This window comes from Vidua chalybeata, chromosome 13, assembly GCF_026979565.1.
Source record: "Vidua chalybeata isolate OUT-0048 chromosome 13, bVidCha1 merged haplotype, whole genome shotgun sequence".
In the NCBI taxonomy this organism is placed as follows: Eukaryota; Metazoa; Chordata; class Aves; order Passeriformes; family Viduidae; genus Vidua; species Vidua chalybeata.
In genome coordinates, this window is record NC_071542.1 from 11,188,112 (window position 1) to 11,212,550 (window position 24,439).

Genomic DNA, 24,439 nt, shown 5'->3' on the forward strand with positions numbered 1-24,439 from the left:
CTGCGCTGTGGCAGCTGCATACAAATAAGCAGCCTATACATTTGAAAGCTTGAGAAGTGAACTGGCTGTGCATTGAAAGGTAGGCATTTGGAGGTGGTAAATTTAGCCCTGACTCATCCAATGGCAATTTTGACACTTGGGTGGACTAAATTACTTTTAGGAGTTGCATCATGTTTTTATCAGATAGTTTGATTGAGCATGGTTTAACCCATTTGTATACTTACAGCCAGATTCTAGATCTTTCTCACTTGAAATAACTATGCAAGAATTTGTATAGGATAGGACATAGATATGTTCTGAGTCACCAAGTTCCTTTCTGTGAGAGGTATTATATCAATTAGTCTATTGCTTAAACTGACCAAATTTACTGTAAAAGGCTTAGAATACCCTTTATTGCTCATGGCTGTTTCTGAAAACTAGTGACAGTTTCTTCACAGCTTCGTTCTTCAAATTAAAGAGTTCTTTCCTCTCGCTGGTGTTAACTCCTCTAGTATTTACAAGAGAGCACTCTAAGCCAAGCTCTTCATGCTTTCCCTGCAGACAGGTGCCCTGTTTGCTCAGCCACCTAAGCAGTCCTCCTTTGTATCATTTCAACAGGAGGGAGTCTGAATTATGCCCCTTATTGCAGAGGGCGTTAATTCTTCCAGAAAGAGCTTGCCTGGCACGCTGAAAGTGCATTTGCTGTTTTCTTCAGGCAACACATTCTCACTTGCCAACGTCCTGGAATTAAACGCTCAGTAACTTCTAGGAACAGCGGTTTTAATTTCTGTTTGCCTTGCACACAAGGTTCGTTCCACTGCCGAAACTTGTGTTTATATTGAGGTATAGGCAAAGTTTGAAGCCAGGAAGAAAAGGCCGATGGAAAAGGTCAAACATATACCTAGGTTTTGCTAATTTTTTTTTTGGCACTTAAATGGAAAAGATGAACTTATTTTTTTCCCCCAACATTTTTAAAACGCTAATGTCCTTGTTCATAATAACCCAGCTAAATACTGACGCAAAAGAGATGCATAATTTTTTTTACGGGTTTCTCAGTGAGCTCCGCACTATCCGGACCAAGGGACGCTCTCCTCCTGTCATGACACCGGATCGCTTCGCACCCCGCGCCCCGGCTGTCGCCGCCCCGGTTCCTCGCCGTGCCTTCAGCCCGCGGTTAACCCGCGGCGCCTCTGTCGCGGCGCTCAGCTCGGCTGTCACAGCAGCCCCTTGGCGCGTCGCCTCCGTCGGTCACCGGAGGAGCGTCCGTCCCCGCGGGGCTGGACCCGCACCCCGCGTCCCGAGAGGGCGGCATCGCCCGTCGGGCAGTCCCCAACGCCGGGGCAGGGGCGAGGGGGAGCGGGGCGAGCCCCGAGGCGGGCGGAGGCGCTGCCCGAGCCGCCGGAGGAGCGCCGGGCGGCTCCGGTTTCCGAGGCGGATTTAACCTTTGCGGCGCGGGGCGGGGGGGTGCCGGCGATGGGGCGGGCAGGGGCCGGCGGGCGCGCAGGGCCGGGGCGAGGCGGCGCCTCGGGCACGGCGCGGCGCCGGGCTGGGGCGCGCAGGGCGGCCGCCGCCTCCCGCCGCGGGGATGAGCGCCTCGGCGGCCACCGGCGTGTTCGTGCTCTCGCTCACCGCCATCCCCGTCACGTACCTCTTCAACTGCCTGGCGGCCACCGGCAGGTGAGGCGGGGACGGGCCCGGCGGGGTGTTTGTACCGGCGGCGCGGGGTGAGCGGGACGGGGCGGGCGGCGGAGCGGGGCAGCGCGGGGCGGCCTCGCCTCGCCGCTGCCGGGTCCCGCCCGCGTCCTCTGACGGGAACCGAGCCGGGATGCGGCGAGAGCGGCCGCTCGCCCCGGGGCCAGGTCGCTGCCGGTGGCCATCCCCCGGAGCGTGTCCCGGTTGCTCCGCGTGCGGCTGCCCCGGGCCGGCCGTGCCGCCGAGGGCGCGGTACCGCTCCGCGCTGGGACCCGCGGCCTCCCCCGGGACATCCGCCACCAAAATCCAACTCTGCTCAAAGCGAGTGGGAGAACTCGCCAGCCCCGGAGAGCTCCCGAGCCGCGGCTGCCCGCGGGCACCCCTCAGCCTGCGCGCGTCGCTGGAAGTGACCCTGCGCCCTCGCTCTGCCAAAAACCGGGATCCCGGGAGAAACCGCAGGTCTAGAAAAGGAAAGTCTTTCCTCATGGCAAAGCCCGCTTCACTTAAAGGTCTGCGTGGTATTTTGTGATCCTACAGCCCGGGGTGTTTTGCAACTTTACTGCACAAATATTTGCTTCTTGTTTTTTGCTACATCTGTTCCTTCCCCATTTTCCTCCTTCTGGCCCATAACTGAATTTTTTGTTTCTCATTGCTAGAGTAATGTCAAATAACACATGGTGACTTACTTGATTAACTGCCAATATTTATTTCAAATGATAGACTGCAGTGAAAAGTCACTGCAATATTAACAGCTGTAATGGTATGAAGAAATTCATCACCGGGAAAACAGACTAGCAGAAGACTCAAAGCATAAAATAAATCAACAAGCTAGTACTGCTCATCCTGACTTAAAATGTATGTGTGTATATTTTCTGAAATATTTGGTCTTGCAAATTCTTTGCAATAAATTTAAGTCAAGTTTCACTAAGGTTGGTATCGTCATGATAGAATTTGTTCATACGCAACTTGTTTTCTTGATGCAGGTTGGTACTATGCATAAAATGATGTACCAGATATTTTTAGCTTATGCTTCTGGACTTTACCTAATTTCCCCCTCCATTCTTTTCCCTTGCACAAGGACAAAAGTGAAGACTGAGGAGGAGAATCTTGCCTTAAAGAGAGCTAAAGATAATTTACACCCTTAGATTTATGAAACAATTTTAAACTGATTTTCCTAGTTTGCATTTTCTTGGGAAAGGAGACAAATTTGCTTTGTGACAAAGATTTTTTTTCTGCTTTATGCCACTCCCACTGTATGTGCAGTAACATTATAGCCCCATCTCCAGGGAAAAGATCCTTTTGCCTGAGCCCACCTGCACTGATCACTGAACCTGCTCAAGTGGTCCTGCCTTGTAGGGCCAGAGAGGTCTCTGGTAGCGCTTCCATAACTGACCATTAGCCCAGATCCATCAGATATGCCCCACACTGCTACTCCTATTCCACGGGACTGATGTGATTTATTTTTGAATTTGTAATCTCCTGAGTAGATAATTTATTACTGAGGTTAGATAAAATGTCCCCAGCGATCCTTTTTGGCCTTGAAATCTCTGTGGGTTTGATCCTCATCTTTCATTGCCTTTTAATTTTCTCATAGTTTTTGTTTATTTTAGTATGAAAACTGATTTTAGTCAGACAAGTCTAGATTTCTGCATATGTTGTTTATCTAGTTATTTTTGTATTTTCTTTTTTTAGCTGATCACACGTGCAAAGAGAGGCACATAAATTCTGCAAAACTATAGGATGACTACTGTGGCAGACTATGCAACAAACTTTAAAATCTGTATCTTAAATTATTAAAAGTTACTTTATGAGTGTGTGTGTTTGAGGACAGCTGGCTGACAAAGCAAAATTCAATCAGTTTTTCTTTTAAATTCTTTTTTTTTTTCTTTTTTAACATACCGTTACAGTTCCTGGGTGATTGTTGCAGTTGGATTGCTGGTTCTGGTTCTTATTGCTCTGTCAGCTCGTGTTCTTGTCAAGAGGAAGCCACCCAAAGACCCACTGTTCTATGGTATGTCCTGCAAAGCTGCGTGGCCTGGCTCACAGCAGTGGCTGGCTCACCCATGGCTTTGCTCTAGGCTGCTGTGGCTTGTGCACTTTGCCTTGCTCACCTGCAAAAATGACAAGTCATGCTTTCCTCTCTGCTCCTTTTTGCTGTGTTTTCTCCTTTCCAGGTGATGACCACAGTCAAGGCTGTAAACTTCATGTGCCCATGATTTTTGAAAGGCTACACGGTCCTTTCTGCAGACACTGACCTTCCATGGAGGCTGTGCCTACAGCTCCACAGAATTTCACATTCCTCAGAAAAGCTTCCTAAGAGCTGTGTTAACCAACCACTAATTAAAAAAATCCTGAGATATATGGGAAAACCATATTGTGTGTTGAATATCTGTCACCTCAAAGATGACACATCCAGTTCAATAGATCTCTGCCTGACAATTTATTGGACTGTGATGCAACTGTGTGATGCCAAGAATTTTTTAATTTAATTTTTTCTCTTTTTCCTATTACAGTTTATGCTGTATTTGCCTTTACCAGTGTAGTGAATCTAATAATTGGACTGGAACAGGATGGAATTATTGATGGATTCATGACTCATTACTTGAGAGAGGTAAATAGTTGTTTGGCTTACAAATGTAAATAAAATCTTCAGTATAAATAACTTGGTGTAGTATTTGTCACAGAAAAATAGCCACTTACACATTCAAAACAGTCTTCTTGAATTTTGTAGTTGACCTGCTTTGTTATTGTTATGGATAAAACCTTCATTGACTCGCAGTCTACTGACTCATTTGGGAGAAATAATGTAGCTTTCAAGCTCCACTGTTGTTACAGTTAACTTCAGGAACCCTGTTCTCTGTTAAATTCTGTGGGAATTGAAGGACCTGCACATGATTTCAGAAAACCACAGAGAGCACTCAGGAGTGGATGAGTTACCACACCAAAATGTGTTACCAAGAAGAAAACAGAATCGCTCCTTTATTTTTGCCTAATCAGTTTACCAGAAGGAATTAAAGTAGAGTTAAAAAATGATGATGCCAGATACCTAGTCAGCAGAATCTGCTGGCTGCTGAATATCAACATCCACCAAAAATAGCTCAGTAAGAGCTTGACAGGAAAGTCACTGAAGTCATTGAAAAGATTCCATGAACTTAAGTGTGAAATGAGTTAGACCCTACAAGGTTATACGTTGACATCCATATATTCAGTACTGCTGTAAATCTCTAGGTTGCTAAATATATCTGTATTTGTTGTATGCTAAGTCTATCTTTATTTTGTAGTTTTTTTATCACTAAAATATGGAAAAGTCATATTTTCATAATGTGGCAGAGTAAAGCTGACAGTCACACACAGGAGTTTCCATCTTGCACCCTTTATTGCAGATGTGGAACTCCTTCAGTTCTGCCTGATCCTGCCTAGGTCAGCTCTGTGCTGGGAAATGTGTATTGTCAGTCAGAAGCTGAAACGTGTATCGTCAGTCAGAAGCTGTACCACTGCTTGAAGGAACATTAGTTACTTTTCTGACCTTGTTTCTTGCTGTCCTTTATGAACTGTTACTCTTGCTCTAAGCTCTGTGTCTTCCCCCACTCCCCCATCCCAGGGGGAGCCGTACCTGAACACCGCCTACGGCCACGTCATCTGCTACTGGGACGGCTCCGCGCACTACCTGATGTACCTGCTGATGGTGGCAGCTATTGCCTGGGAGTGAGTCTCACCTGCGCACTGCTCACCTGGCTTGCGTTCTCATATCATCTACAAAGGCCTTTCTTTTCCATGCAGTACTCAGATTTTTATTTTGGGGTGCTTTTGTGTTGTAGGCCAAAGCAGTGCTGTTGAAATTGCATTACTTTCAGGGGTTCTACCCTTGCCAAGTAACCCTTCCTCTCAGGTGACTAAGCCCAGAAAATGCATGGAGATGCATCTTGTCTTCACCCTGCAGCAGAGTGTAGCACATCTACATGGCTTTGTCTTAGCTAAAAGCTGAAAGGTGATGTACATTAAAAGCATGTGTGACAAAAAAAATGTTTTAAAAAAAAAAATTATGATAGGAATAATGTATTACTTAGCACCATGATGATCTCTCATCCCTGTTAGAGAATGACATGAAGTTTAAGAGAAAAAGAGGTTATTTCTAGAGATTCTTATGCTTCTTGCTGTTGAATAAAGAATTTCAGAGAATAAGCACTTAAATTCCAGAGACAAATGTACCTGCTGGTAACAGTAGCATTAACAATATGAAATTAATTATTAATTGTCTTATAGTTTTGTACAGCCTATGATGTGCTAACTAGTGCAGTCAGCCTTCAGAGGAGTGACACAACAGCAAATAACTGAATATGCCCAAAGCCTGTACTGTCCATGTGATAACCTTGTCCCATAAGAATGTTGTGGGACATTCTCCATGACCCCTCTTAGAGGCAACAATCCACTCTTGACTTGTGGTACAGATTTTAAAAGCCTCTACTTGGTAAAACACAACCCCAGCAGTGAGTATAATATTTAGGGTAGAGAATTTTTAGAAACAGTTCAATAATTATGTCTTGTTTTCTTTTTTAACAGACAAAGCTATAGAACCATTGGTCTCTACTGGCTGGGTTCCATTATCATGAGCATCATTGTCTTTATGCCTGGAAATATTGTGGGTAAGGAAGTAATTTATATGACCAGCTTTTTCCTGTGAAACATTTCTAAATTCAGCGTTGTGCTGTCTATATTTTAGTGCAGTGTTGGTTCATTTCTGTAATATTGTGAAAGAGGCATTTTAGGAATATCAGTAAAGAGACACAAGATATTCTAAAATTTTAATATGAGAAAGAAAAGATGGAGACTGGGGAAAAAATCCTATAAATTTACTTTGCTTTCAAGGGGAAAAAGAAAGTATTGTGTTTTGATATATCTATAAGGTTTTCATCTAAACCAGGTTTAAGTAATGAGATGTATCACAAAAATATAAATCTTACTTTGCATAAAATTTCCAATTTGCTTAGAAGTCTGACTTTCCAACAGCTTATAAGAGGCACCCAAATCACCTTTAAAAGTCAAATCTGGAAGTTATTCTGTTTTCAAACTAAATTTAGCATTCCTAGATTTCTAACATAAATCTGAGCATAGTGGTGCTGTTAGAGGTGAGGATTGCAATAAAAATATTGACATCATTGGTACTGGCAGGTGATCCCTTAAGGGTGAAACCTTTCTCAAGGAAAGATTTCCTTTTTAGCTGAGCTTAAACTGTTACAAAGTTGACAAATGCTCAGCTGAGAAAAATGTTGATGTGTCCAAATCCTGCAGTCAACTTTAGGGAAGGTCACTTTTGGTCCTGCTTTTCATGCCAGAGGAGGAATATTCATGGTGCAGGGTGGGGCCAGCCCAGCTCCCTCCCTCCTCTGAAGATAGACTCACCACAGAGAAAAGCAGGTTTAATGTGATTCTCCCGTCCTTTTTCCTCTTAGAAAGCTTCTCAAAAGCATGCCTGCCACCTGCCTTTCTGACACACAGTGTAGCCAGTGTCAAAGACATGTTTTCCTGGTTTACCTGAGGCTGAGGAGAGCTCTCTAAATGTTTTGTCCTCAGTACAGGCCTGTGGGAGAAATCAGCACTTTGGAAAACAAATGCAGTATCAGATCTTGAAAAATTGATACATTTTATCCCCCATTTTAAAAAGAATGAGGTCTCTATTTGAAGCAGGTTCCATTGAGAGATTTGAAAGCTGTCCCATCCTATAGGATTTCCCAATGCAGAGTGACAGATGTGGCTTCCCATCTTCTCAAAAAGTCCCTCATTCTGAAATGGCTTCCTGTCTCATAGGCTCTCTTTTACCTGTGTCTCTACTTCTGCTGAGGATGTGATTTTCCAGAGGATTTGTGTGTTAACATTAGTGATTTCTAATGTTTTATGTTTGTTTACATTACCATAGTTGCTTCAGGTTTGATGTTACATAGCATATTTTTTAATTCTTCTGCAACAGAGCTTACAAATTCTCATAAATCTTGTAATAATTTTTTAACAGGCAAATACGGAGCAAAAGTGTGTCCTGCTATTTTCCTAAGTATACCATATGTCTGCCTCCCCATATGGGCTGGGTTCAGAATTTACAACCAACCTTCAGTGACTCATGACACTCCAGTCAAGGTAATTCTATTGTATCTCAGTGCTGGCTACTGTTAGGGCAGCTGAAATAAGCTGGCTGTGTCTGGTGGGTTTTATAGGTCCCTGGGTGAGCATGGAATGTGCTGTGACTGCTCACTCTTATGACAATTGCTGTCTGGCTCTGAAAACTGCAAACATATCTATACTGCAGGACTATTTCATTATGGTGGAATAAAGAAAAATAAAAAGAATCTCATGTCTAGAGTAAGGAACCCATTCATAGGTGTAATTGTGTTTCTAACTTCTATTCAGTTTCTGTCTGTTTCAGTTTCTTAGCTGATGAAAATACTGGCATTTATCAGCTTCATAAAGCACCACAAAATCCTGTAGAAACACTGCAGGAAAGTACTCTTTTGCAGATGACTTACAGATCTCATGTAATTTAATAATTTTTGTATGTGCTTTCTGTAATATTAGATTTTAATGGTGAGACACTACATAAATTGATATGAAAATTCTTTACACATTTCTTATAAAAAATCTGAAAAAATGTTTACTTAAAACTTTTTAGACTTTTGCCTTTGAAATAACTAGATGGGTTGTAATAAGATTAACTGAGCCATCAAAATTATGCATTAATAGTTTATGCACTGTTTTATAAATAAAAGTTTAAAACCCCCTGCAGTACATAGCACAGAACAGATCTTTTAGCTCTTAGTTGCTGTAGGCAAGCCAGTTTATTGCTGCAGCACTTCCTATCAGTTGTAAGCAATATAATCAATTAATATCTTTGCATCACAAGAGCTCCTGAGGCTCAGTCAGGTTCATTCTGTAAGTGCAGACAGAGACAGAGATGAAGGATTGGTGGCAGCTGAGAGCCAGCAGGCAGCCAGCGTGCGAGTGGCACAGAGGGACAGCAGCCAGGCAGGACAGACCTGCCCAGAGAGGTGTGAAACACAACATCCAGCCAGCCATCCCTTCTTCAGGAGGAAAGAAAAGCACAGAGGGATGTTCATATCTCCTCAGGCCTGAAGAACACCTACAGAATCACAACTTTTAGGGCAAATCCCTATGGAAGACAAATTGGAGGAATCTTCAGGTGCTAAACCTTCTACTCTCCTGCACAGGCTTATAGGAAACCTCATGTCCCAGCCCAAAGCCATTTGAGCTGATTCATTTGAAGGAGCCACTATTTCTGGCCAGAAGCACATTCTTTAGACTCATCAAGTGTAGTTAAAGGTAGTGATGGCAATTTTTACTGCACACATTAGTGAGAGCAGCCTTTGTGTGGAGCGTGGATGAAGGCTTCAGTTTGTTTTCCTGGTATTAAGAATACTACAGGAACAGACAATATAGAAAATACGTGATGGACTGATTGCTTGCTGAAATACAGCTGTGTCTCCTGGGCTTACTAGGAGATAAACTGGTTACCTTGGTTTGATATTTTAATTTAGTCTATATTTCAGAGAAACTTTGATTTAATATTCTTTTTCAAAAAGAGAGTTCAGGAAAACCTGGTGACCTGAAAATTTAACATTGCACTTCTTCATTAATCCTTTCTTGGAAACCTAAACTTCCTTGCCCAGAAGGTTATAGAAAAAACCTTGATTCCTTTCACTGGGACCTCATAGCCCACCCAAGCTGTTTGTTTTTCAGAAGTTGTATTTAGTCTTCACAGGTAAATTAATGCTCCATATCTGAGTATACCTTTAAATCTTAATGTGACTCCTCATGAATTTTTCATGCAACTCTTTCAGTCCCAAATTAAGAATTGTTTCCAAGAAATAATTGTGTTTAATGCTACTAATCAGTCAGATAATCATTGTAAGTCCTGAACATATCAGCAGATCATTTGGAATTAGCTGCAAAATTTAACTTTTTTAAACTATAATTATTCAGAGTTGTCATTAAAAGATTTAAGAAGAAAATGTAACAATGGTTTTAAACATGCTATAGTTAGTACACAGGAAAATACTTACATGAAAGCAACAGAAGCTAAGTGTATTCTGTTGGCCAAAGTATACATTGCTATAATATTATTACAAACCTGCTAGTTAAATAAATAATCACTGTGGGGGCAGAGGAGAGGAATTCAAGTTTTGGTTGTTTTCTAGTAGAGGGGTGCAGGGGAGTGGAATGGAGCTATGCCCTCATTTGGAATCAAGCCCAGCTGTGCTGCAGTCTTTACAAAGCCCAACAGATTTATCTGCAAGTATATAAGCTCAGAAAAGTTTAATGGAATTTTAAAATCTTTAACAGAATTAATACACAAATTCAGATTAGTACATGAATTCTGAAGGGACTGACTTTTACAGACAGCACACAAGATTATTCCAATTCCCTAAAACTGATGACATAAGAAGCCTCTCAGAAGTTATGGAAAATAGCTTTTTCCTGGAAGTGAGAGAAATTGCAAAGTGTGCCTAGCCACTTCCTTGCTGCACAAAAGAATCCCTGGGGCTGCAGAGGTCTGTGCAGAGTTCAATGTTGTTTGCAGTACATGGGAAACCCATGGCAGGCCAGCTCTGCTTGGCCAGCGTTCTTAACATGTAATTCAGTTTAACATGGGGTGATGGGGCTTTGCTGGGTAAAAGAAAGGTAAGGAAAAACTGCTCTGTAGCTGAGGCCTGTCAGCAAAGTGCAACCTGTCTTTCAAATTTCTGCTTCTGCTTTTTTTCCTTTTTTTTTAAGCTTTGCATTTTCATTTTGTTTGCATGCATGCATAAAGAAAAAAGGTGTGAGTTTTCTGTACCCTGGCAATTTCACAAACTAGTATTGCACCAAAGACTGCTTCTACTTACAGTGGCTTTGTTTCCAAACCCTCTAAGCACAAAGTTCTACTGTAGCTTTGTGATTACAGTAAATACACACATCCATTTAATATTTAAAGAGAAATACTGAAATATTTGAAAAGAAGAGATTATATATATCTATAAGCTTCATACATAGTTCAAAAGGGAATGAAAACATACCAGCTTTCCACTATCCTAGGTAGTCTACTATTGAAAATTATTTGTAACTCAGCCCTAAGCAACCTTTTTCTCTCATAGGAAGAAATATTTGAATATAGGCATCCTTTGCAGGTAATATTAAAAATACTCCTACACCAGTACTCTGAATAATGTGAAGTGACACCCTACTGACAAAACCTGTTACTTGTGTTAGAAAACCAAACAAAGGTGTCACTTTTTTTTTTTCTGAAAAAGATCCTTTAAAAGAAAATCAGAAAAAAAAAGCAGTTATGAAAGGGATGACTTATATTTGCCACAGCCTTATTTTTCTTAATCTGTAATCCAGATCTTGTAGTATTTACTCAGAAATTGTGCTTGCAAGATTAGTTCTCCTGTTTCAATAGCTTTATTGTGAGTATCTTGATCCTATGTGCTTTTAACTGTGCCCCTGCATCCTAATATTTGTTTTGCACTTTGGAGACAATTCCACAAGTGTATAACAGGAAGGAAATCAGGTTTTTCTTTTGCCGTCTGCATGCCAACAAACGGCCAATAAAAAGGAAGAGGAAATGAGTAACACATATACACGGGGAAGTTTTCCCTCTCAACTACAGAAAGATACTCTGATGTGTTTATAATTTTGTCTGTGACTACACTGTGCAGAAAGTGTAGCTCAAATTATTTCCATGGACACTGCAGGTTTTATTGTGTAGGCAAAGAGATGCCTTTTGGTCCCCCAAGCCACCTTCCCCATTAGACATGGGAATGGCCTTTGCTCTGCAGAGTGTGAGCCCCTCCCCGTGTACCTGCAGCAGGGGGGATCCCTGTGCTGAGGAAAGGAGGCACAAGATCAGAGCCAGGCCTTGGAGGTGCTTCAGGGCCACCCCAGGAATTCCCAGTGGTAGAATTTCTGTTCAGTGATAGAAGAGGAAGGGTTTCCACATACTCCATACACACACATTTCGTTCTCTATTTCTGCACTGCACACTGACATTCAATATTTGCTCACTGAACTCAGCAGAGGACTCAACCAGCCACAGAAAAGCTTTTATTTTATGCCAGTGATAGTCCATTAGTTTTAACAGTGTCACAAGCTGCTGAAAACCAGCATTCAAGAATGAGATGGATCCAGTCCTTTTACAAAGCATACTAGATTGAACTTCAAATGTTTGAGACAAAACCTCCATTTCTTTTTTACATAGAGACATTCAGGAAAACAAATTATTTCCAGTTACAAAAAGACAATTTTGAAGAAGTTATGCTGCTTTAAAGCCTTAGGTGATTGCAGAGTTAGTGTTCATTTGATTTAGGTTGCTTGAAATGACACTAATCTGTATTGAGATGGCTTCAGTTGGATCCATCCATTTCTAGAGTTTACTAAGATTAATTTTCCTCACTACATCCTATAAAGTCTGGAGTCACCTTTTTAGGTGGAAATCTTTCTGTCTCTCAAATCAATGGATAGATGTGATGTTTCATGATGTTTCACCACTCCACCCTGTTTGCAGTGACTGATCTGGAGTGAAATACAGTGACAGGGAACCAGGATGTACCTACTCAACATGTTCTGTGTTGCAGGTGGTTCAGGAAGTCCAGAAGAAAGGACTCTTAAGACGACCAATAGATTTAATGTTAGCTGCATACCTCATTCTAGCCACGGCGTTTTGCATATTTAGGGGCATGGTAAGTTGAACATATTTTAATAATTTAAGCTAATTTTCAGTCAAACTTTTTAAAAAGTTTGAGTCTGTATGAAAAAGCACATACATTGTGGTCAGGGGAAATCCTGTGACATTTGGGTTCAAACAGACCTTAGGATATAAAAAGATAAATTATATGATAACTATTGGTGCTTTGCTTCTCCATTTTGTGCTGTGTGCAGCATGTTTTTCAAAAGGAGGTGCTCAACCACCAGAGTAAATAGCATCCCAAGAGGAAATCAACATGACCTAAAACTGTTTTCATTGGTCTGTTGTTCCATTTATGGCCAAGAACATGGACACAAAGCAACTAAAGTAATTCTGTATTCATGTTTTTCTAAGCAGTAATGCATATTTAAAATTATATACAAAACCAAGTTAGCTTACACTGCATGAGATAGAGAACATTTCCACCTAAAAGGAAAAAAAAATTATCCACATTGCGAACAACACACATTGTTTCTACTTACCAAGAGACAATTTTTAAAAATCGTTGCTCACTAAGCATAGTTGATAGAATTAAAATTTCTGAGGGAAGGAAGTAGTACCGAAAATGCTTTCAGGAGTAAATCCAGTCGTAGGTAAATCTATTCCCTTGTCAGCTCTAATGCATTTTCTGTCTTAAGCAGCATGAAACTTGTGTATCATTCAGTGAGCACAGCACAAATGTTTAGGCATCTCAGATAACTGCCTGCTTGCTTGATTTGTAGGTTTGATCCTTTCTAGAATAATTCAAGTAGGAGGTGATGATAAATAGCCAACAACATTTTATTTACCTAGCACAGATTGTCCTTTTGTAGTTGTGCTGCTCACATTCCTCGCTCACCTCCTGTTTCTCTTAAAACTTGCCTCTCAGAAACATCTTTTTCTTCTAATTTGTCAGACTGCTTTATTTCTTATAGATCATGATACTTTAGAGCACCGCTGATACAGGTTAAATCAGCTGGTTTACCTGTAATTTCACTGTGGAAAATATTGGTCTCAGAGGAATTTTTTTTTGTTAATTTTGAGACTGTGGTAATTTCCTTATATATTTCCATCACCAAGCAGGCATTGGTTACTGGCCTTGATACAGAGATCAACTGAACATCTCTGTGTAAAGTGCAGGAGCAATAATTTTGTGCAAAAGTTCATAAAACACAATCCATTATAGTCCACTCAGACCTGCTTCTTGGATGCCCATGTTGGAAAAGAACAGGGAGGAATATTGACTGTAAAGTTTTGCATTGCCCCCTCAGAGTCACACAACAAATGCACATGAAATCAAGCTGTGCCAAACTTACAGTTCAGCCCTGTAGCTCAGGCATTAACAGTGCCACAGACAAGCCCAGGGACAGCTGCTCACATGGATTGCTAGCTCAATTTAGAGCAGAATTTTTTGTAATAGTTTCAAGGCCTACCACAAAAATGAACTATTTTTGCAATTTATCCATGTTTATTTGGAACTTTTTCTTCCTATAGGAATGTAAAATCCAATCATCTGTCCTTTACTACTCTCAAAAATTATTACTTTAGGTAACACCTGTCTCATGCATTGCTCTGCACTGCTGCCTTGTCCCAGTGCAGTTCTTTTCTTGGACTACATCCATAGCTTGCTATCCTAAAACTGGGTGCTTATCCTGAAGTTTCCACTCTTAGAGCAATTTTCCATTGGAAAGTTCATTTGGTGGGATCAAAGGCTATTTATCAGGGCAAATCAATAGCAATTATACTTTTACAACAGCATAGCCAACTGGCTGAATTCTCTTCCAGTCAAAATCTTTGAAGCAGGCTGCCAGCATTTCCTCACAAACCCACTGAGCAGGAGCTGGGAGGAGGCTGCATTTCCCCTTTTATTTGGTGATCACACGGATCACCTTTGCAAGCTCCAGGGTAGCTGTGCTGCAGTCCACGAGTGCACCCCTAGGGCTGGTAACACGTGTCAGGTTGGCTGGTTTCAGAGCAAATTGATCACTGGAAGCTGTCAAACCTCTTCTCAGATTGCCCTGGACTGCCCTGCTGAGCTCTGCCGGCTGTACATCCAACTGCACGAGCCCTACATAAAAGATCCTGCTGCCTATCCCAAGCTTCAGGTAAAGCACTGACCATGGAGTGGTAAGGAGGGATTTCTAAACAAAGATGAAGCCATGGTTTTCAGAGGTGACAAGATCAATGTGGGAGTTATCATTCATGGCAAATTAAAGGGCATTTTCTAGTACCATTTCTACCCATTGTAGGATACCAACTCCTTATCACAATAAGCTTAACTTAGGTTCAAACTGGTTACATGGAGCTACACATCCTAATTACTCAGGATTCTTTTAACACAGCCCATGAAACACATCTGTATGCTTTTTATGTTCATTTCACTTCCTTAGAAAGGCAAAGTAGACTTTCAGTCTGGAATTATGGAGCAAGAAGTGGTGCAATAGGACTAGATTCCTTAAGCTCTCCATTGCACTTCCATCCTCAGTGACACACTTGAAAAAGGGCACTGCATACAAAAAAGCATTGCAGATGAGGGAATGTTGTGCTTTAGTTCTGTAGAATTTGATGTTGACATTCCTTTCCAAGCCTGGCTGCTGCGGGGGGACAGGGCCCAAAGCAGTCAGAGGACACAGGGGTGAGGAAATGAGCAGAAACCAAGTGTCACTGCTGGATGAGCTCTTCCTGGGAAAGGGAAGGCATGGCTGTGTCCCACAGCTCCCAGCTGAGAGTGCACTGGAGCCTGACAAAGGCTCCCTGCATTAAGGAGTTAAACCAGGCCATGCTTTTTGGCATGATCTCAAGATAGTAAGGGGCAGGAATACGTGTCCTGGATGAAGGGGGCAAGGAGACAACAGCCACCAGTATCAGGAGAGACCTTAGGGAAGCTGGATCCAGTCAGTAGTATCCAGGTGTGACAAAAAAGCCTGGGAATCACTGCTGCCAGAAGTGTAGTTTTGAGTAGTCTCAACTTCTCAGTGAGCAGCTTATTGATTTTTAAATGCATCTCCCTCACACTGCAAAGGAACTAATATTTGTGTTTGAAATGCAGATGCTGGCATACATGTTCTACTCGGTGCCATACTATGTGATTGCTCTCTATGGCCTGCTGGTGCCTGGTTGTTCCTGGATGCCTGATTTGACCCTTATACATGCTGGAGGACTAGCTCAGGTATTTCTTTGCAAATTCTTCACTTTTAAATTACATAATAATAAGTAGAGACCTATGAAATCAATAAGGGCTTGATCTTCCCATGCAGGTTTTGTGCTGATGTAACTGAGACCACCTTTTGTATCTGTAAAAACCCCTTTATTTTAAGGGAGTGAAGAATCAAATCTACTATTCTCTAATGACCACATCTTGCTTTAGCAGATTTCTCTCCTTCTACACAATGTTTTTATTGGGCTCATTTAAACCTCATTAAGCACCATGCACTCTTTAGCTGGCATCATGAAGGAAGCCCATCTTAAAGCTGTGACAGTCAATCATAAGAAAAACCCAACAAAACCCAAACACAACACAACAGCACAATACATTGTTTCCATAATATGTGTCGGTCAAGTAGGTAGTTTGAAATATACAAAGAGAAAAAGTATCTCCTTGTCACACAAAATGTACAGTATCAGTGGATGGTGTTGAGAGAACTCAGGGAACCTCCTGGGCCACAAACCACAGTAACACCCAGTCGTGTTTGTGTTCCCAACAGCAGACAATGATCATTTTTCTTTTACTCATTCCATTCTGGTTCTCCTAAATAAACAACTATAGTTAATTACTAAATGGGACTGATGCTTATGAGAAGACTGACCAAAACAAAACAATTCAACAGGAACTAGTAAATTACTTATGACAGACAGATGAGCCTTAAACAGATGAGACAGGGACAATTGTTTTGTTCTGTACACAGGAAATTAAATGTGTGTGCTCAGAACATCCAGACAACACAGCAAATAAGCACGATAATCCTGCCACAATAGTGACAACATAGGGACACAGCAATAACTGTAATTCAAATACCACTATGAGACAAACACAAGCCAACACTTGGTTCCTCAGGTCTGAGATAATCATGGATACCAACTACAATCCACTTTAATTGCCCAATAAGAAGGGTAGAGTGACATTTTCTATTTGGGAGCAGTTACCACAGAGAATAGGACTTCTTTTTTCTTCTCTACCATTTTATAGAGAATCTTGAACTATCATATGATATCAAAACACAATCTGGCAAACATTAATGAGGAAGTTTAGATGCTTTAAAGGTATCATAAATATTGTACAACTGTGTTTGGCCTAAATCTAATTAAAAAAAAAAAAGCAAAAAGCAAAAAAAAAAAAAAAAAAAAGCACAAGCTAGCTAAGTAGGCAAGGCTTTGTCAGGAACTTCCTCTACTGAAACATTACTCAGGTTCCATAAATTGCCCAGACAAGCAGGAAAGAAACCACTACTCCTTCAAAGATTTTTTTTAACACAAGAGAAAGTAAATTAGAAGTCAGTGTGCCACCTATCACAACCTTGCAAACTTACCAGAAATCTCAGCCTCTCAATCTGGAGGTGATTTTTTTTTTTTTTTTTTTTTTTGTTGGTTTGGGGATTTTTTTATCCCCCTTTGTATGTTTCCTGTAACAAATAATCACCTTAAAAAAAAAAAAAAAACCACTCCTTTGTACCTTTTAGATGTGTGAATGCTAAACTTTGTTGCTGAAGTCTAAAACCCCTCTGTTGTTCTTTGTAGTTCTGCCTCAGGATGTCCATTTAAACATTAGATTAACACCCAACATTTCCCATTTCAATACTTAAAGCTCATCCTGGCACCAGCAAATGCTGTGGGCTGACAGAAACTGATTAAGAGAACTCTATGTTGCTGTGCACTCTTCATATTTTATCTTGCTTCAAAAAACAGTTCTTGACATTTGGGAGGGGTTTTTTTGTCATTTTGACTTTAATGCACTGCAGGATGAACTTCAGTTATCCTACAAGTGAACATGATTTGTTAATTCATTTGATTTGCCTTGGCAAACTGTGACCAACCTGGGATGTAAAATGCATATGACAATGAATTGAGGGCTCTTTCTTGATTATTTGGGTGTTTTGTCATTTTGAGGCAAAAAACACATTTACAGATTTGTCTACTGTTACCTTAAGTTAAAACACTTAATTGATAATTAAAACATGTGTAGTTACCAAATATGCTTTGCTTCCCCTCACACAAAAGGTCCAATAAAGGTAAGCAGGGGGCACTGCTCCCTGGGAATGAACACTGCTCCTACAGATGGGGAACATGGAGATTTTAATTATTTTTATTTCTATCATTATGATGTACTTTTTACAAAAAACAAGTCACAAAATACCATGTGATGCATCTAAACTAAGAACCTTCAAAGTGTCTACTAGCCTTTCACACAGACACACATTTACTGATTTTCAGAATTACAAATAACTCTCAGCTGGAATGACTCCATTACTAACAGTCAGACTCCAAAACCAGTTGTGACCCAATAATTCCTAGACTTTCTGAAGCTTCAGGAGGAGCTCTTTGAAGTTCATATGAGGGAAGTACCAGGAGCTTTGATTATACAAAAGGGTCGGAACAGCCTCTGAACTTAATGAAATTGGTATTTCCCTATTCAAGTGAGCCATGTGAGAAGGGATGAGGAGCCACAGCCTTACTAGCCAAAATCAGTCTCACCAACTCTCTGCAGTCCATTTCTCTGTTTTCTCAAATGTAGAAAGTTTACCTCTACTCCCTCTTAGTGTTTTCCCATACCCTGCCTTTTCTGTGGCTACTCTGTGCAGTGCTTCTTGTCTACCAGAGACCCTAAACCCAAGGAATGGATTTTTCTAGGTTACTCCCCTTCTATTTGATGGCTTTCTTAGGTTCATGTGACCAGGTCCAAACCCTTCCAAAGTTACAGTCTCTGCCTGGTTTTAGTCAGTCTTAGAGAGAAGGCACAGAGTGATGAAGGACTCCTAACCTTTTTCTGGGTCCTTCTCTGTCCTTAACTACAGGGTAAAAAATACTCGAAATATTGCCTATGATTAGGCAACAAGGCAAAAAATATTGTAAAAAGTCCAAATCCAGACTGCTTCATACACACAAGCAGGTCAGTGAGAAGCAGGCAGACACAGACTGCAGGTGCCAAGCCACATCCAGCACCAGCAGCTTCCACCTGCTGGGAATGCCTGAGGAGCAGAGTGGCCAAGGCTTCAGGGGTGACAAAGGCTGGATGTTGGGCATGTAAGGCTACCTTAGGAGGTTACCTGCAGCATCTCATCTGGTTGATTTCTCAGCCAAAGCTCAGGGATTTGTTGGAGCCTCAAAATGCTTCACTTAGAGAGGGGATCAGTAACAGAAAGCACCAAGGAATGGCTTATTGGCTGAGAGACCCCAGTCACAGCAAGGTAACACATCAGACTCAAGGTTTCTCTCACTGAGAGCCAACCTACTGCACACAGGCACAGAGCTCTGCAGGGAGACAGCTCAGGGACTGCCAGCTCAGAATTAGGGGTTTGGTGCCAGTCTGCCTGAAGGAAGAGCAGCACTGGGCCACTGGTGACTGAGAGATCTGCTTTTAAGACATATCCCCTGCTCCAAGTAAGAAAAAAAAGAGGGAAAAAAAAAAAAGAAGTAGCAGCAGAGAACAGTCATGGGAAGAGAAACACAGGCGATTAAAGACATAACATAATTTTCACAGACTCAAATCAAATAAATGAAAAAAAAAAAGACTTTACAGACCTAAATATCCTCCTTGGTAATGAAAGAAGAAGCCATGTGTTACAGTGAAAAACAAGTCTAATAAACAATAACTTCATTATATGGTGCATCATTAACCACTAAAAATCTTTGTAGGCTACAGAGAGGACATCACGTTACTGCTTTTTGGTTTTACAACAATTAAAGCTCACTAATGTGCCACAACTCCTGTAAGAGACAAGACCACACAGTAAGGCTTAGGCATCTCGGAGGCTCTGGGAGTTCTGGGTCTCTCAGAAGCATCCCCTTACAGCTCCTTCTGACAAGGTTTACTGTGAATTATGAGAAATTTACTGTCAACTTACTTTGAAGCACAGCTGGCCACTCTCACAGAGAGGCAGACCTCATAATCCTCCACAGAGAAGGAGCAGCTTTGCAGTTTGTTCACCCCAGACAAAGCTCTAAAATGCAACCCAGAGGCTTTCAGTGTCTGGGGAACACCAGACAGCCCAAAGCTCCTGGCTGCAGCCTGCTGTCTGTCCGTCTGTCTGGGAGTCTGCTGCCCTGTGCTACGAGAGGGCTTTGCTGCTGAGCTGCTCTGGCTGCCTGGGCTGAGAAGGCTCCCACAGCAGGAGAGGTAGCAGGGATTTCAGCAAGCCCACCCAGGTGCCAGAGGCAGGGCCTGCCTGAGGCAGGTGAGAACAAATGGGCTGCGAGAGACAGAGTGAATTACCAGGCCGATAGAAAAAGGCTGCTGACAGTGTGCCCCTGAACATCTGTTTGCTGCGCAATAGCTATTTACAGAAACATGCTAAGTGGCACTCTGCTGAAGTGTGTTTGTATTTGATTTCATTGATTACTTTGTTTCCTGGCTCAGGTTTGCTCAGTGAGCTCTCCCAATTCAGTTGAGGTGGTTGGAATCACCTGAAAACCAATTTCCGTTTCTGTTTTGATGGATGGTCTCAGCCTAACCTTTTGCTGGGGTGGTGTATTGAAACACCTGCACTTTATTTCCCCTTCTACTCTGCTGTGACCAGAACCGTGTTCTACATGAGGCCAAAATGACTCCTGCTGAAGCCAGAACAGAGGATGTGATTTGACCATAGTCTACTCCTCTCTGTTGCTAAAATCCTGTCCCAGTGCTCTCCTTATGATCAAATTGATGTTCATGTTCTCAGATCTTCTCCACTGCTAGCTAACTAAATAGTAATGAAAAGATTGGACACACAATAGTTAATGTGAATGAGCTGTGGCTTGAAATAGCAGGTAACAGATGGAAACAAAAGACACCGACTATCCTGACACTTCTATCTTTAAATGTTTGTTTATCCTAAAAATATGCTTCAGGCCAGCAAGCCTGTCTGTGCCCATAACCTTCACAGTATGCTCAATCTATACTTCAAACCAGCCTCAGCCTGAAACCCAAATATTGCAGACATTTTCTGAAATCATCAGGAGTTGTGGAATCAGAATCTGGAACAATCTGGGTTTAAGATTAAAAAGTCCAAACCCAAACCAGAACTGACACAGGTTCCAAGACTCTCCTTTCTAACTTTACTCAGAGTGAGTGTCTGGCTGCTCCCACTGATGCCTAACTCCCAACAACCTTCCCAGGCAGGTGGGTGAGAGCCCTCCCCCTGACTGGGCTCTGCAGGGATGTGCCTTCAGTGGCCACTTTTCTGGGGAAGGACCGTGGACCCTCTAGCACAAATTATGACCCAAAAAGCCAGGGTGGAATCCTGTACCTGATGAAATGATCAGTGCCACCATGTGCATAAAACAAACATCTAACCATGCCACTGATGGTTCCAGTTATGCCTCATACACCAAGATATTAATGATTTTAGTTTAGACTGTATTTTTATACCGCTGTGCAAAAGTATGATGGATAATTCTGGAATAAGAATAAGGGCTGGCTTGGGAAATGTCTCTGGAGATGCAGACTTGCATGCAGATTATGCCATCTTTCCAAAAATATACATCAACTTTACCTTTTTTTAATATATGTGTTATATACACACCACAGGCTCAATTTTCCCATATTGGTGCTTCTCTTCATGCTCGAACTCCTTACATCTACAGAGTCCCTGAAGAAGCAAAAGAGTTTTTCCTGATATTGAACATAATGTATGGGATTCTCCCCCAGCTGTTCGCTTACAGGTGTGTCAACAAGCCAGAGTTTTTTATGAAACCAAAACAAGAAGAAAAAACAGAATAGCAGAACTGTTTCCAGCTCCTGTCCTTGGCTATGTATATAACTGGGTTGGGATGTAACTGAACTGCTCAAATGGAACCCAAATGAGGCGTGTAAGATGTGTAAAATTGCACAACTGTGTAGTCGCACGGTCTGCTCTGTTTATCCTACTGAAAAAGGGACAATAAAGACAACTGCCTTTAGCACCACTTCTCAACATTGTGACTTTGCAGTGCATTGCCAGTTCCCACAGCTATTTTTAAGTAAGCTGCTTTGACAGTTTTAGAAATACTGCATGAAGTTAAATAATAATAATGATGTCAGTGTTTAGCCTCCGCACGCTGAAGAATAGCAGTGCTAGCAGTCCCTGCACAGAGCTACTGCACAACATGAAGGTCAGCATTGTGAAGCATGAAAAATTAACATACATAACTCTGTCACATGCACATGTTTTATTTGTCAAAAAGTATGTCTTGTGGGTCAACCTTGTTAAAAATCCCAAGAAATCTTTTAAGAAGCAATTAATCCTTATGGTAAGACTCCATATATGATAAGCAAATCATATAGTTTTGTTAATTCTCTTCAGGATTCACTTCTGCAAGGACGGCTCACCTGCCTGAAGCCGAGCAGGTGCTCAGCAGCACTTTTGGGCTGGGCACAGAGGGCTCAGGACCGTGAGCCACTGGGCTCAGGCTGCTCGTGCGTTTCCAGAGAGGAGGGGTTTTGGCTGTGTCTCTGCAGCTACTCTTGCTAATGCTGCTGGCTCAGAAACAAGCAGCAGCAAACACAGCAACCTTGGTTTGGGCAGCTTACGTTTCTATTTGCAATTACAGCTATTTCTATGCCTTCTATGTGTATTTATATTAAAAGCAGTACACCTAGTGCCTTTCTCACAGATGAAACTAGCTGATACGTTTTAATTGGAAACACTTTATTTGGGTTGGTGTTTTATTTATTTGACTTGGTGTTTTGATTGAAAGAATTTTATTTTTAAGTGTAATCAGTAACAAGGAAGCAGTTCACATGCCCTGTGTGTTGCACCCTGCACGAAGGGACCTTCAGGGCACTGAGAAAAGCAGGGTGTAACACTCTCCTGCTGAACACTGCAGTTCCCAGCAGCAGTCAGAGGAGAGGCCCCAGGTTTTACACCTCCAGCCAAAGGGGCAGGTCCAAAACAACCACAGCACACCTCAGGCAATGCTTGTTGGCACCCAGCATCCCTGGTGCAGCTCCTTAGGCTTTGGGATAGCTCCACCCCAGTGCCTCTTCCCAGCGCTGCCGGGCTGTCACAGGACGTGCTGGCTCACAAACAGGTATTTGAGCCTCTGATGTTACTTCTGATGTCTTTAAAGAAACTTTGAATACATTCAAGGTGAATTTAATGACCTCCTGTTATCCAGAAAAGGCAAAGTACAGAAAAAATAAAGATCTCACCTGCACTTGTATCTATTATGGTCAACTCATGTTAACAGAATGTTTTGCTTTAATACTTGACTTACATTAATACCTCACATTATTACACGTATGAAGCCAAATATGACGCTAACTTAGTTGCTTACAACCTCAAACCTTACTCCCAATACACATTCCAATAAATTTATTCTGTAAAAACAATACATTTTTTTTGTTTCCTTTTTGTTTTGTTTTGGTGTTTTTTTGGTTTTTTTTCCTTGTGTTTTTTTTTTTTTTTTTTAGTTTTTTACAGTAAACTCATCAACTACAAACCTTGAATACGCAAAAGATGTTCCAAGGACAAGCATAACAAGGATTGATAAAACCAGACTAAATATGTTTTCACAATAAAAGCTGGCATAAAAATAAATAAAAATCTCTATTATCACAATAGCAACAATAATGTACACAGAGTAATGGATTTGGAATGCTTACTTACTAGTCTAGTTCTATTTCCAAAAGGAAAAAAAAAGCCAGAATGACAGCATCCTTTTTTAAGCCTTTCATTTAAAATTGATGTTTTGTTTTGGTTTCCCATAGGGCTGTATATCACAGTAAGCTTAAAAATGGAAAGCATCCAAATGAATGATTTCAAATTGTGTTGGCATTGGAAAAATCCTTGTATTAATCTAAAGAAACACAAAAAGACTTTCACTAACTCCACATATAGGAACTAAGTCAGATAGTGTACATTACATCATGGTTTGGAGAAGTATTAAGAGTATAACTAGCTAGGTACTTCTAATAAGGAAAGGTATTTTATTACATTGTTGAACTTGGCGGTGATTTCAACTGAAGAAGAATTTTTCTTTCATGTTGTAAACTGATCAAAACCTAAGAAAGAATGCATCTAGGAAAATTTAAAATTATGTTTGTATGTGGGAGATTATTGTAGCATTGTATGGAGGGGACTAATTTCTTAGATTTACTTGTGTTTAAAAAATGTTGATTTAGAATGATATAATTTGGAGTTATGCCTTTTCTGTCTCGAAAAGGAATCTAAAACATGTTCAAGTATGCGATATCTTCATAAACCTCAGCCACTGGAAAAGGGCAACTTCATGCAACCAAATAATATGAAAATCAAAAAGTAACCCTTAGAAAAAAGGGTAAAAATGTCATTTCTGCAAACACAACAGATAGGAATGTGAATAATGTGCATACAAACTGGGATGCTGTTGATGGTACTAATGAACAGATGTGGTGACTTATATCAAATCCAAGAATATTAGACAACCAAACATGTAACCTTCTTGTGTTTTCCCTTAATATTCAGCAGTCATTATGTTGGTTAAGTCTGAAAGAGAAAGAGAAAGAAGTCACATTTAATGTAAGAAATAACATGCTGCATCAAACTTGATACAATTGATGTTATATTTCCACACTTCTAAGTCACAGGTGCAAGTAACTGCCTGGTCTGGTCAAACAAATTTTTTTCTAGAGAAAACTGCTTTGTTACTAAAGATATCACTACAAAATATTAATGAGCACAGTTTAAAAGTAAACATTTAGGGCTGTATTCAATAAGCAGCTTCAGTGATATACGTGGGTGGGATTTTTCCCCCCAGTCACTCCATTACAAACCTTGTAGCACACTTCAGGCACAACCAAAGTTTTTTTTTTCCACTGCACAAAATCACTGATGGGCTTCATGCAGGAGCTCAGGCACTGCTGCATTCCTGGATGTCCAGCCACAAGAACACCCTCTTGTTCAAACACAGGAA

At 41.3% G+C, this 24,439-nt stretch overlaps 2 protein-coding genes across 6 annotated transcripts in view; one reads left to right on the forward strand and one right to left on the reverse strand.

Annotated features, from left to right (window-relative positions):
- Positions 1 to 1,514: 1,514 nt before the first annotated feature.
- TM6SF1 (transmembrane 6 superfamily member 1) lies at positions 1,515 to 22,879 on the forward strand. 5 transcript variants are annotated; one of them, XM_053954398.1, is made up of 10 exons: positions 1,515 to 1,656; positions 3,579 to 3,682; positions 4,185 to 4,282; positions 5,273 to 5,376; positions 6,232 to 6,314; positions 7,679 to 7,800; positions 12,288 to 12,392; positions 14,389 to 14,481; positions 15,426 to 15,545; positions 21,850 to 22,879. In XM_053954398.1, the coding sequence occupies exons 1-10, from the start codon at positions 1,565 to 1,567 to the stop codon at positions 22,015 to 22,017; spliced, it is 1,089 nt and encodes a 362-aa protein (XP_053810373.1). In that variant the 5' UTR covers positions 1,515 to 1,564; the 3' UTR covers positions 22,018 to 22,879. The 5 variants fall into 5 exon arrangements, with proteins under 5 accessions (XP_053810373.1, XP_053810372.1, XP_053810374.1 ...); XM_053954397.1 differs by lacking the exon at positions 21,850 to 22,879 and adding an exon at positions 21,096 to 21,472; XM_053954399.1 differs by lacking the exon at positions 21,850 to 22,879 and adding an exon at positions 19,947 to 20,088.
- The window catches only part of HDGFL3 (HDGF like 3), a 38,909-nt gene continuing 36,166 nt past the window's right edge, over positions 21,697 to 24,439 (reverse strand). The window contains exon 6 of the mRNA XM_053954402.1: positions 21,697 to 24,012. Coding sequence (XP_053810377.1) covers positions 24,007 to 24,012 — 6 coding nt within the window. The 3' untranslated portion in view covers positions 21,697 to 24,006. The remainder of the gene's footprint in view (positions 24,013 to 24,439) is intronic.